Source organism: Phyllostomus hastatus, unplaced genomic scaffold (assembly GCF_019186645.2).
Source record: "Phyllostomus hastatus isolate PE091 unplaced genomic scaffold, TTU_PhHast_1.1 phas_scaffold_501, whole genome shotgun sequence".
In the NCBI taxonomy this organism is placed as follows: domain Eukaryota; kingdom Metazoa; phylum Chordata; class Mammalia; order Chiroptera; family Phyllostomidae; genus Phyllostomus; species Phyllostomus hastatus.
The window spans coordinates 16,537,607-16,550,866 of NW_025334033.1; the positions used below are offsets into that span (position 1 = coordinate 16,537,607).

General features: G+C 44.9%; 1 protein-coding gene across 1 annotated transcript in view; it reads left to right on the forward strand.

Annotated features, from left to right (window-relative positions):
* The first annotated feature begins 1,714 nt into the window (after positions 1-1,714).
* SLC27A2 (solute carrier family 27 member 2) overlaps positions 1,715-13,260 on the forward strand; it is a 56,905-nt gene continuing 45,359 nt past the window's right edge. The window contains exon 1 of the mRNA XM_045823164.1: positions 1,715-2,411. Coding sequence (XP_045679120.1) covers positions 1,934-2,411 — 478 coding nt within the window. The 5' untranslated portion in view covers positions 1,715-1,933. The remainder of the gene's footprint in view (positions 2,412-13,260) is intronic.

Sequence of the window (13,260 nt, forward strand, 5' to 3'; positions counted from 1 at the left end):
CAAACACACCGTCCTGCCACCCCTTGCCAAACCAGGCCAGTCAGAGGTCCCATCTCTCAGGAATGAAATGGAAGTCTGTATCTTAGCTCGGCAGATTCCCGATTTAACATTCCAGCTTCTTCCAGTCAACTGTGCTCGGCTAGGCTACCGCTCCTCATCCAAACCCACATGGCCCCTTCTTATAGTGGGCTGGTGGGGATCCTTCCTTTTCATACTTCATGGCCAAGGCTGCTCCCAAGCCATGTGGTTAAGAGCTTCCTCATGGCTAGGCAAGCACAGCTGCCCCACACTTGAGTTGAAATCCCCGCCGGATCTTCCTTTTGCTAGTCCAGGCAGGTTTGGCTCCCTGTCATAGGGGAACCGCCTTCCTGCTCCAGTGGTGCAGCAAGCCCCTACAGCTTCCTTACAGTCAAGGTCACACCCATCTCCCTGGCTCCCAGCACCTGCCACAGCTACTTAACATATTTATGAAGCTAGCCAGCTGGTACTGATATGCAAAGTAACTTTCTCCCCCAGCCAGGTTAGGGGGGGACTTCCCCATTTTGGGGACCTCTGTATTCCCTGCTGTAATTCCATCACTTACTAGCTGTCTTAGTTTACCCAGGGGTCCCTTTCTTGTCTGTAAATGAGCATGAAAGTGCCACCTTTAGATGACTGTGAGTCTCCAAAAGCATAATGCAGGAAAAGCCCCAGCAGAGTGTCTGACAGAAGTAAGCATTCTTGCTTGTATCTCTTAAGAATAAGATGGACAAATGTAGGATGACAGGAGAGGGAAAATGTAAAACACTTTTACTTAGATCCTGACCCTCCTTTGCGGCAAGCAGTGAGTATGCACTCCGTATAGAAGCGGCACTAAGAGAACTAAAAGGAAGGATCACATTGAAAGAAATGGCTTTTGAGAAATGTCAATAACGTCTATTTAATTTTAGTTAATGTGTGTTGAATTGGGCTGACAATAGCTGAGAATCTTCCACATACAAGGTGGCAGGGTGGCAGGGTGGGGTGGGGATCGGGATCACTTAACAAAACAGACTACTAAAACAAATCAAAATATCACCAGGGCTTGATTTCAGTTGTCCGAGTGTGGCACTACCTCCCCGCAATCCGGGCTGGCTGGATGGGAGGGGCCAGCTGGGACGAGAGCTCCCACTGCTGAACCAGCTGCGGGCGCTGGGCGTGCGGGAGGTGACAATCTCTGGAGCCCGCGTCCTACCCTGAAATCCTGGCCTCAGGAGGCCGTCTGGCAACTGGGCAGAGCTGGGCTGCGGGGAGTAGCAAATCTGAGAAGCGGAGAGACCGGACTGAAAGCCCCCGGGGCCAGGAAGCAGAAATGGGATTCTGATTTCTCCATGCACCTCCTACTCGCTAATAAATAACGGGACTGGCTCGCATTTATTAGGCACTTCGATGTTAATAACAATAAGTCATCCATAAGGCACTCAATTAATTGTAGCAATAAATAATAGCCCTACACACGCCTGCATTATCTCCTCCAATCTTCTGAACATCTGCTGAGTGTGTCTTATCACCACCATTTTTATAAGGAAACTGCAGCTCCGAGGTGTAAAGTGCTTCGGTCACAACGCAGGAGTCCACACTCGACCACAGACGTCCAGACTCGGGTGGAGCTGTGTCCGCCGAGGGACTGCCGCAGGGGCGGGCCGTGAGCACAGGTGTCTGCACCCCCACGAAGGGGCGGGGTCAGCGGGCAGGTGACGCCGAAGCCTCAGGCAGCCCACAGGTCACTCTACTGCCGCCACTCCACTCGGCCGACAGTCCGCTAAGGCAGTCCAGGCACTCCGCCGTCGCCCCAGCCTAGCTGCGTGCCCCAGCGCAGCCAGCCCGCCGTCCACCAGGAGCACCCCCAGCCGCCGCGCTGCACGCCCGGAGTGCGCCCTCCGCCCTCGCGGGGACAGAGGGCCCGGTCACCGTCATGCTGCCCGCTATCTACACGGTCTTGGCAGGGCTGCTGCTCCTGCCGCTGGTGGTGAATTTCTGCTGTCCCTACTTCTTACAGGACACGGGCTTCTTCCTGCAATTGGCTGGTTTGGCCCGGCGGGTGCGCGGATACGGGCAGCGGCGGCCAGTGCACACCATCCTGCAACATTTCCTGGATAAAGTGCGCCAGACCCCGCACAAGCCTTTCCTAATCTTTGGCGATGAGACACTCACCTACGCGCAGGTGGACCGACGCAGCAACCAAGTGGCACGGGCGCTGCGCGACCACCTCGGCCTGCGCCAAGGAGATTGCGTAGCGATTTTCATGGGCAATGAGCCGGCTTATGTGTGGCTGTGGCTGGGGCTGCTGAAGCTTGGCTGTGCCATGGCGTGCCTCAACTACAACATCCGCACGAAGTCCCTGTTGCACTGCTTTCAGTGCTCCGGAGCGAAGGTGCTACTGGCCTCGCAAGGTGAGCCCGGGAACCGCTCGGCCCTAACGTTGGGCTCCTCGGAGGGGGGAGTTCAAATTGAATCTGGAGGTGTAGAGGGAGAGGTTGACAACCCTTCCTCGAAATGCTAATTAATCTTTTAGAACTGCCCATTGTGGAAGCTGACTGGCCCAGACACTGTTAAGCACTACACATACTGTGTGGCTTTTAATCCTCGCAATAGGCAGCATTTACTGTCAGACTTTATAGATGAGACACCACTGAGGCCAGAGAAGTGAAGCCTTATACCTACCCCAGGTCATGGAGCTGGGCAGAGGGGAGGTAACCAGGGCGGTCCGCCGCGAGGGTCCGAGTCCAAGCTCCTAAGCAAGACTAACGACATCTGCGATCAAATGCAGAGGGTCTTGACTGGGAACGGCCAGTGGCTTCAAAAAATAATAATAATCCCGCCTCTGCTGCGTGATTGGCTGTGTAATCATTGGCTATGTAATCATGGGTTCCCTCTCTGACCCTTGCTTAGTTTCCCCCTGTGTAACAAGGTGGTCTTCAAGGTTAAGATTTTAGTCCCCAGTGAGAAGACTTTAGGAATCTGCTGCATTGCCTTGCGGTCCCCTTTTGCATCTATAGCGATAGTGATCTTCGGTTCCGTTGTTAACCTCCTGTTATATTTTAACAAGACCTGGAATGGTGACTTCATGCTACCATGGTGACTGTGCCAAGAAACCAAGATCCTGTTAACCACCAGGCTGCTTGCTGGTTTTCCCTTCCTAGAACACTTGTCTCTGTGCTTGAATAAGGACCCGCAGTTGCTTCCACTCCATTAGTAAGAGGAGGCTAGCCAGGTGGGGGCTGAAAGACACAGAGGAATAGGGAGCCAGGTAGCCTCACCTTTTTGGAATGCTTTTCTGTACAAAGCCCTGTGCTGGGTACCTTTGTTACCCTGAGAGATAATATATCATCACCCTCTGGTATGGAGTCCAGGAAACTGAGGCTTAACATTTGAATCTAGGTCTGTCCAACTTTGAAGCCCATGACATTCCCTGCATCATGCACCCTCTTCTATGCAGCTGTAAAAGCATCCATCTGCTCTCCCCTTTCATTGCATAGCTGAGGAAACTGAGACAAGCTAAGCAGTTTGTGTAGTGTCACAGAAAGATGTCTATTCACTTGTGAGGAACCAGGACGCTTACACATCTGTTTCGTGTGGCATAAAAGAAACAATCCAAAAAGTGAAGGTTTTATATAAAAGTTTAAAACAGAGGTCAGTTTAAAAAGCAAACAAGTTATTTGAAGGGCATGGTCCTTTCAAGAAAACTCCCAGCAGTTTCTAGTTGCTTGGGAAATGAGACAACTTCACTAACCAGAAGAGGCTCTTAAATCTATTACTTTACCATTTGATTCAGAGAGAAATTGTTAGCACAGGGACCTTGGTACCACTTCAGGAGGGATTGAAATACTATTAAACTGCACAGCACAGTTAGACATCGGGTGATAACAGGAATGTTTTATGAGAAATGTACTGTAAGGCAATTTGTCATTGTGCAAATATCACAGAGTGCACTTACACAAACCTAGGTGGTGTAGCCTACTATACACCTAGGCTCTGTGGTATACCACCACTGTATATGTGGTTCATCACCCACCAGATCATCATTATGCAGCACATGACCATGTCCCTGGCCCCAAGAGGAAGGTCAAGGCCTGGGAGTTCTGTTGACGAAGCTTCGGTTTAAATGACTATAACAGAGTTTGGTTCTGAATTTCGGGTCAGGAATACAACTAGATATCTCCTTCTCCACCCAGGCAACAGCCCTCTGCCATTGAGCATTATGTCTAGGTCATTCACTGTATAAAGAAAATAGAATACAATGCCGACATTTAAATCAAATTTGAACTAGGCTTTCCGGTAGACCCATGGTAGTTTCTAGCAGCAAACTGACCTTCGAAAGAGGCCACAAATTTGTAAAACATTCAGTTTTTCCAAATCACTGAGAGAGACCATTGCATACAGTGTAGAATTACACTCTGACCTGAAACAATGACAAATTGCCATCTGAAACAGTTCCTGCAAAGGAGATAACACAGAGTCCGAAGTTGCATGCCAAGCAAATGTACCCATATGTAAATGTGTTGAATAAACTAATTCTTAGAATTCTTTGAAGTTGGAAGGAATTTTACAGATATTCTAATCCTATAATCCTCCAACTTCAATGAGTGTGTTGTCAGTAAAAAACTTTAGAAAGTGCCCAGGCTGGTGTGGCTCAGTTGGTTGGAGTGTGTCCCGTAGACTGAAAGGTGGCAGGTTTGATTCCTGGCCCGGACACTTACCAAGGTTGTGGGTTACAAGAAGACAACCAGCCTATGTGTGTGTCTTTCTCTCTCTCTCCTCCTCTCCCTCTCCCTTCCCCTCTCTCTAAAAGCAGTGAAAAATGTCCTCAGGTGAGGGTTTTAAAAAAACTTTAGAAAGGAAGGGTTTTTTAAACTTAATCTTTATTGTATTGTTTCCATTACCATTTAGTCCCCTTATACCTCCTCCTCCCCCAACAATCACCACACTGTTGTCCATGCCCATGAGTACTCTTTCCTTTTTACTCAACCCCTCCATCCCCTGACTTCCCCCATCCCACTGTAGGTAACATGCTCTCCATCCATGAGTCTGTCTTTGTTTTGTTTTGTTATATGAGTGAAATCTATGATCTTTGTCTTTCTCTGACTGGCTTATTTCACTTACCATAATATTCTCCAGGTCCATCCATGTTGTTGGAAAGGGTAAAATTTTCTTCTTTTTTACAGCTGAGCAGTATTCCATTGTGTCAGTGCACCACAGCATTTTCATCCGCTCATCTACTGATGGGCACCTGGGCTGCTTCCAAATCTGGGCGATTGTAAATAACGCTGCAATGAACATAGGGGTGCATATATTCTTTCGAATTAATGTTTCAGGTTTCCTCAGATATATTCCCAGAAGTGGGATCACTTCTGGGTCAAAAGGCAGATCCATATTTAATTTTTTGAGGTGCCTCCATACTGCTTTCCACAGTGGCTGTGCCAATCTGCGTTCCACCAACAGTGCAAAAGCATTCCTCTTTCCCCACATCCTCACCAGCACTTGCTGTTTGTTGATTTATTGATGATAGCCATTTGGACAGGTGTGAGATGGTATCTCATTATGGTTTTAATTTGCATATCTCTGATTAGTGATGTTGAGCATGTTTTCATATGTCTATTGGCTATCTGTATGTCCTCTTTGGAAAAGTGTCTATTCAGGTCCTTTGCCCATTTTTTAATTGGGTCATTTGTTTGTTTGTTTGTTTGTTTGTTTTGGTGTTGTTTTGTAAGTACTTTATACATTTTGAATATTAACCCTTATCAGATGTATCGGCAAATATGCTCTCCCATTCTGTGGGTTGTCATTTTATTTTGCTGATGATTTCTAAGAAGGAAATTTTAATGAGCATAAGAATCACATGGAAAGCTTATTTGGAAAAACTGATTTCTGAACCTCATCTCCCAAAATACACTGAGCAGTGGGATTGTGGTGGGCTCCAAGAATGTGTATCGTATACCGAGTCCCACCCCATCCCCAGCTGATTTGGAAGCAGATGGTCTGAGGACTAGACTTGGAGAAATGTTCGGTCTAATTTCCACTTGTTTCACACTGAACAAAGTCCCAGCGGGGTGATCACACTTGCCTGGGGCCACATGGCTAATGAGCAACCGAGACCTGGGGACAGATCTCTGTCTTCTGACTGGCTTATTTCTCTGTCTTCCAGGCAGAGAATTTTTCTCTGTCTTCCAGGGCACATTTTATTCTACTACACATTCTGAACATATGTGGTACATAAAGGTGAGGAGTTTTAGAATGGTTGGAGTGGTGACAATTCAGTAGGGCTTGATTCTGCACTTCAAATTCCAGCCTCAGAGCTTGGGAGTGAGCTAGTGAAAAGCTCTCGAGTCCCAACTGTGTCAAATTCTGGAGTGTATGTAAAGGGACCAGCACCGGGGCATTTATCATAAGGATTAAGCCAGTTGTCATAAATGTGTGAGACTCCGTAAAGATCAACAGGACTCAACCATATCAGGAATTTCAGTACTCAATTATTTCTTCAGAATTCATTACACTTATCAAAAGTCAAAGATTCACAAACACTTCCCCAGATCAAAGAGTTGCTTCCATCTCCCAGAGAATGTGGTCCTCTTTCCATGGCACGGTGTGGTGTGAATATTCACATGTAAAAACCACCTTCACTTGTTTGAATTGGTATTTGTTTTGTTGATAGAAACCAACTTGTTGGCCTGGCAGATTTTTAAGCACCTGCCTAAACACAGACTGTGAGGAAGGCAGGAAACAATAATTCATCACGTACAACACAGGATATTTTGTGAAAACATTCAAAAGAGCCCCCAAAACAGTAAATTTGTTTTGTTTACTTTTAGGCTAGCCTTAAGATTTTCACTAAACTAGCTCTTTTCCTAGAAGAATAGCCCAGGACTCCTTCAGTTTACTAGCAAGGGCTACACTGTTTGACTCCACATAGCCATGCAAGGCTCCCACAGGGTAGCTACTGCTCTTGTACGAGGCTTTAGTAGTAGTTAAAGATGCTTTCTATTGCAAGCCTGAGGTCCAGGGAAGTTATATAATGTTCCAGATTACGTTTGACCTGGTTTTGCAAGGTTGTGGAAAACAAAACTGGACCTTCCTTTCAGCAACATGATAAAGGAAAATGCTTCCATTTTTTTTAAAGGTATTGCATGCATCATTGTACGTTCTAAAACAAGAGAACTTTGTTGTAAAACTAGTGTTAGGACCAAGGAGAAGTCTCTTCATACAAACTTTTGAAGTTAGATTGAGAAAAACAGATGGTACAATAATTTCAAATCAAGAAACATTTAAAGAGTCCTCACAAGGCACAAGCTAGTTGCCAGGGTGGGATGGGAAGTTAAGAGAATGAATTCGTTCAAGGGTCTTACCATCCAGCAAAAGACCTAAGCCACATAACCACACACATATGATTCTGACATCCAGGAGAATGTGATAGGGATGTTGTAAGAGCTACAAAGTGCTCTGCACAGGGCAGGGGACGGGCAGGGAGAAGAGGGTGAGGGCTTCTTGGGGGCCTTGACAACTAAGCTGGGCAAGTGCAGTTGGGGAGAGGGCACTTCAGGCAAGAGGGCCCAGAGGCAGTTTTCATCAGGTAAGTAACACAGTGAGATGCTTCATTAAAGAGTTTTCCTATGTAAGACAATAGCAGGCTGGACTTAAATAACAGTAATTTCTTAAAGCTGTTTACTGAAGAGACTCCACTGTTGAGAAGATAGGGACTTGGAGAATCCAAGGAATGGCCAACAGCAGTGGCCTTACATCCATGGAAGGAGATAATTTTCCAGCACTAACGTTAATCAAGGATTGGAGCATAGGTATAATCTTATCTCCATTCCTCAGATCTCTCTGGGTTGCCCAAGCAGTAACTTAGATGAGTTGCTTCAATGCCCTTTGGTTGTCTCAGGGCTTAGAATTCTCTCATATAGCTTTGAATAGTGCCCTATTGATATGTGGCACATAATAGTCACTCAGTAAATGTTGCATTAATGAGTTGTGCTGTTCTGGTTGGATGTAACAGCCTCTCTTCTCTGAAGCATTGGGCCATAAAAAATGATGTAAAAAAAATCAGATGTATCCTGATTTCAGAAAATCCATTTAGACCCAATCTTCCCCAGGCCCAAACTCATCTTATCCAAGTCTTGATTATCTCTGGCAGTGGGAGAGAGGTTCTCTCTCTTTCTCTGGGTTTCATTGCCAGAGAGGTGATGAGCACAGGAAGGGCGGGGACCACACTAGGGAGTCTGTGAATAGCAGTGTGGGGCACAGACAGACATCAAATGAGTAGTGTGTTCTAGGGCTGGGACCCCAGTCAGGTAGCCCAGGGTCTGAATGGACAGCTAGTTTAAAGATGTTCTCTCAAATTTTTCTTCTTGGCCTGCTCATAACTAAAGATTACAAGGGATGGTTGTACATTTCCATTCAAAAAAAAAACAAAAACCAACCTAGCACTCTACTAGTATATCTAGGAATAACTTTTTATTGACTTTATTGAGGTGACATTAGTTAATAAAATTATATAAATTTCAGATGTACAAGTCTATAATGCATCATCTGTATATCATATTGTGTGTTCACCACCCAAGTCAAGTCTCCATTCATCCCCATTTATCCCCCTTTACCCTCTCCTACCTCCCCCCACCCTTCTTTTCCTCTGTTAATCATCATATTGTTGTGTCTCTATGAATTTGTTGGGTTTTTTGTTTTTGTTGTTTTGTTTTGTTTTGTTGCTTAATCCCTGTTCTCTGTATATATAAACCTGTTTCTATTTTTTTTGTTAGTTTATTTTGTTCATTAGTTTCCACATAGAAGTGAAATCATATAGTACTTGTCTTTCTCTGACTGGCTTGTTCCACTTAGCATACTACCCTCCAGGTCCATCCATGCTGCCGAAAAAAGTAAGATTTCCTTCCTTATTACAGCTGAGTAGTATTCCATTGTCACTGTACCGCAGCATTTTCATCCACTCATCCACTGATGGGTACTTGGGTGCTTCTACATCTGGACTGTTGTAAATAACACTGCTGTGAACACAGGGGTGTCTAGGTTCTTTTGAATTAATGTTTTTGGATTCCTCAGATACATTCCCAGAGGTGGGATCACTGCGTGAAAAGACAGGTCTGTTTTTAATTTTTTGAGGTATCTCCATACTGTTTTCCACAGTGGCTGGGCTGATCTGCATTCCCACCAACAGTGTGAAGGGGTTCCCGTTTCTTCACACCCTCGCCAGCAGTTGTCTGTCAATGTATTAATGATAGCTGTTCTGACCAGTGTGAGGTGATATTTCTTGTGGCTTTAACTTGCATTTCTCTGATGATTAATAACATTGAACATCATTTCATATGTTTATTGGCCTTCTGTATGCCCTCTTTGGAGTATCTGGGAATACTTAAAAATTAATTTTCTTTAGAAACAAGAAGGGAGTGAAGAGGTAAAAACAATATAAACTCTAAATCGGCCATTAATGCTATCGATTCTGGAGAAGGATAGAGTTCAAATTACTCTGCTTGATGAGTTAAGTGACCACTATTTACAAAGGACCCCATAGCCTCTGAGAAATAAGGAAGTAGGAAGCTGGTTGACAGGTGACATTGCTGCTTATGTATATAGCAAATGATGACAACTGTGAGGCCTGGTATGACCTGGTAACCTGGCAACAAGGAATTAACCATGACTCCAGGGCTCTTTAGAACGCAACTGTTCACGTAAGCAAGAACTTTAACTGAGAGAAATGAAAAATAATATTAAGAAATTATATGACATAAGTGTAAGATGAGTATGTTTTTCCCTTTTAAGTATTTACTTGCTCCTGACAGGACTTAACCTTGATTACACAACTTTCTGACCTCTGGGTAACTTTTTCTGTGGTGAGAGGGTGGGGTGTATGCATGCCTCTGTCTTAGGGTGTTCTAATGTACATTGTGTTGATGTACAGACTAGACAAGAAGTTATTGAATACTATAGTTCCAAACCGCCAATGATAGAAATGAAAACTCACGATTACAAGCGGCATTTAAAAAAACTGCCTTCAGCTTGTCTCCTGGGCTGTGTGAGAACCAGTTTGTGTTTCCGTTGCCTCACTGAACGAAGGGAAGAGAAGCCTTCAGTCCTGACTTGTTCACCCACCAACCATTTCACAGTCATCCTGAAATTTTGATCAGAATGCGTCTCCTTTCACTGCCTTCTTTTCAGATCTTACTATTTGGTGGGGTTTTTTTTTAAACTAACTCAATCAGTTCCCCATTCAATGAGGCTTTCTAATAGCAGAACAAGCTATAAGATCAAATGCTGCTCCCATTTGAAAGCAAATGCTGCTCCCATTTGAGGGTGGGCAGGTTGACAGCAGCAGCTTTCCACCCTGGTGATGAATACCCATCCAGCGCATCGCCCACTCTCTCACCCTGCTTTCTAAGAATGGGCCTGTGTGTTCAGGAATTTCCTTTCTTCCCTCTTAAAAAAAAAAGAAGAAAAAAAAGGTGTGTGTTGGGGAGGGAGGGAGGATATTGTATGCTACCTGGATTTTTTTTCTTTTTAGCAAGTAGATTTGGAATGGAGGAGGGGATTTTGTAATCACTTGATTTTCCATCACCTGAATGTGTACTGCTTTCTCTGAGGTTCTATTTCCATCCAGAGTCTAAACCTAGACTAGTGAGGAAATGACAGACCTACTCTAGACCCTTCCATGAATACTATTTCTCACACCCAAGCTCTACATAAAGCATGGGGTCATGCTCTTCATTCAAAAGATGAACAAGAGGCCATCCATATTACTCTCTTTTTTTAATCCTCACCCAAGGATATGTTTATTGATTTTAGAGAGAGGCAAAGGGAGAAAGAGAGAGAGATAGAGAAACATCGATGTGAAAGAGAAATATTGATCGGTTGCCTCCCGTATATGCCTTGACCAGGGATCAAATCCACAATCTAGCTATGCGCCCTAACTGGGAATCGAACCCACAGCCTCTTGGTGTATGGGATGACAATCCAACCAACTGAGCCTCCTGGTCAGGGCCATCTATGTTACTCTTCAAAGTCACATTCACAAGCATTTAGGAGGTCTAGTAGACAGCATCTTGCAAAAAAGTAAGATACTTTACCAAAACTTGAACCTGAATGACTAGTACAAGGAGGTGAGAATCCCAGAGTCCAGTATAATTTCCATTGTGTATATAACCTATACACAGAATCGCTGAGCCTCTGTTCTCATTTGTACCAATAGAAAAATAGGGTTATGGAATCTATAACACAGGGTGGTTGTAAAAATTGTGTAAAGTGATGGATATAAAAGCTACTCTACAAACTGTTCTGTCCAAGTGAACTTTTACATCTTTGTTATTGGTAAGAATGAAAGGTGTAGTACTGTGATGTGCTCCCAAATCCCCACTTCAGAACTGAGGAGAGGCTCGTTCCTCAGCTGCTGCGAGCATTGGCAGCTGACAGCTGTCAGTGGAGACCCTTTCCAGGACTTGCCTTTGGTTGAAGAGAGCCACTTTGCCCAAAGTCACGCACTACCACCCACTTTCCACCTCCCCTCTGCATTTGTTGGCCAGACATGAAAGTAGAGCCCACTTTCCCTAATTTGGCACAACCATGAAGGGCCGTCCCAGGCCCAGAGTCCCTGTAAAATCAGAGGATCAGTTGAGGGAGGCCACTGTGTCACCACATTGCAGTTCAAATTCTCCCCCTCTCTGACCTACTTCTCCTTCTTCACAGGTGTCATTCCCCAAAACACTCCCACATACAAATCTCAGAATTTCAGAGGCCCAGGGAACTCAACCTGTGGCCAGTAGAATTATTTGAGTGTATGTGTCCTGGTGGATTACCACTTTCATCTTAAGTAAGCAGACTTTACGATAGGAATTACAGCAACAACAAAGGTTCATGTGTGAAGAAGAAAACATCTAGACCCAGTCACATTTATAAAGGACTTAAGAAAGGGCACTGTCAAATACATAGTTAATAAGAGATGTTTACATCCAGAGTTTCCTTTCAAATTTCAGTTTTTCTATCAGCATCTTTGAAGGAAGAAAGGCTGCTACCACAGGATGTACTCTTAGGCGTGTTCTGATGCTACCAGACACTCAAGTCAATGCCGTAATGCAGATTCTGCATCAACAGCCCGCAGGACGGTCAGGGAAACTGTGGTGGGCAGGAGCGACAGTCTTCCCATTAGACGGGGTGGCTTCTGTGAAGGGTCAGAGATCACAGACTGAATGCCTGGAGGGCCAAGTGGGGACAGGACTGAAGTAGAAGGTGCATGTTACTAAACTGCCTGGTGATCCAGGGTGACACCTGCTTAATTACATTTCCTTTTACTTTTTATTATTACTATAATTAATGTTTACAGCGCTGATGCCTGAGTATATCTTCCTTTCAAAACTTACGAAAAAAATTCAAGTTTCTTTTGAATTTTGCTCTCATCAAGACTGTCACCGAATCCTGTCTTTTCTACATCCCAAACATCTCTTTAATACATCTACTTCTCCCCACCCTCTCGTGCTACCTTAATACAAAAAAGCTTGATCTACAAATAGTCTCCCTCGCTCTGGTCTTGTCCCTCCAACCCATTCTCACCTGTCTTAAGCCAGGGACCTGCTTCCTCTTACATCCAGGCCTTTTCCCCCAATCTTCTTCCCCTCCCATCCTGCATCCTGATCAGCTTCAGCCTCTTTTACTTAAGGCACCTTGCAGTTTGCCTCACGGACTTTGCATAAGCTGAGTCCTTTGCTGGAAACAGGCCTAGTCGGTTTCCTTTCAGTGGGTCTTTATTTCGGGCACTCCCGCCCCTCTTTCAGAGCTCAATTTAGATAACACTTCCTCTGGAATGTCTTCGTGCCCCTCTCAAGTGCTTCCAAAACACTGTCTCCTTTCCTGATTGTGACGCCTGTGACAGCTTTTAATAGATTATTTCTCATTTCCTTCCACTTCAACCCAGGCTCTGAAACAGGGGCAGTATCTGGTTTGCTTACTGTTGTATCCAGTGCTCAGAACCATGTCGGGCACATAGGGAACACTCTTTATTTAGATGTTGAATAGCCTTGGCCAATGTGGCTCACTTGGTGGGAGCATCTTCTTGGAAACCAAAAGGTTGCAGGTTTGACTCCCAGTCAGGGCATGTGCCCAGATTGTGGGTTTAGTTCCCAGTCAAGGGCACGTGCAAGGGGCAATTGATTGTTGTTTCTCTCCATCTCTCTCCCCCACCCCTTCACTCTCTCTAAAATCAACTTTAAAAAAATATATTAAAATGAATCGATGTTGAATAAATCCTGG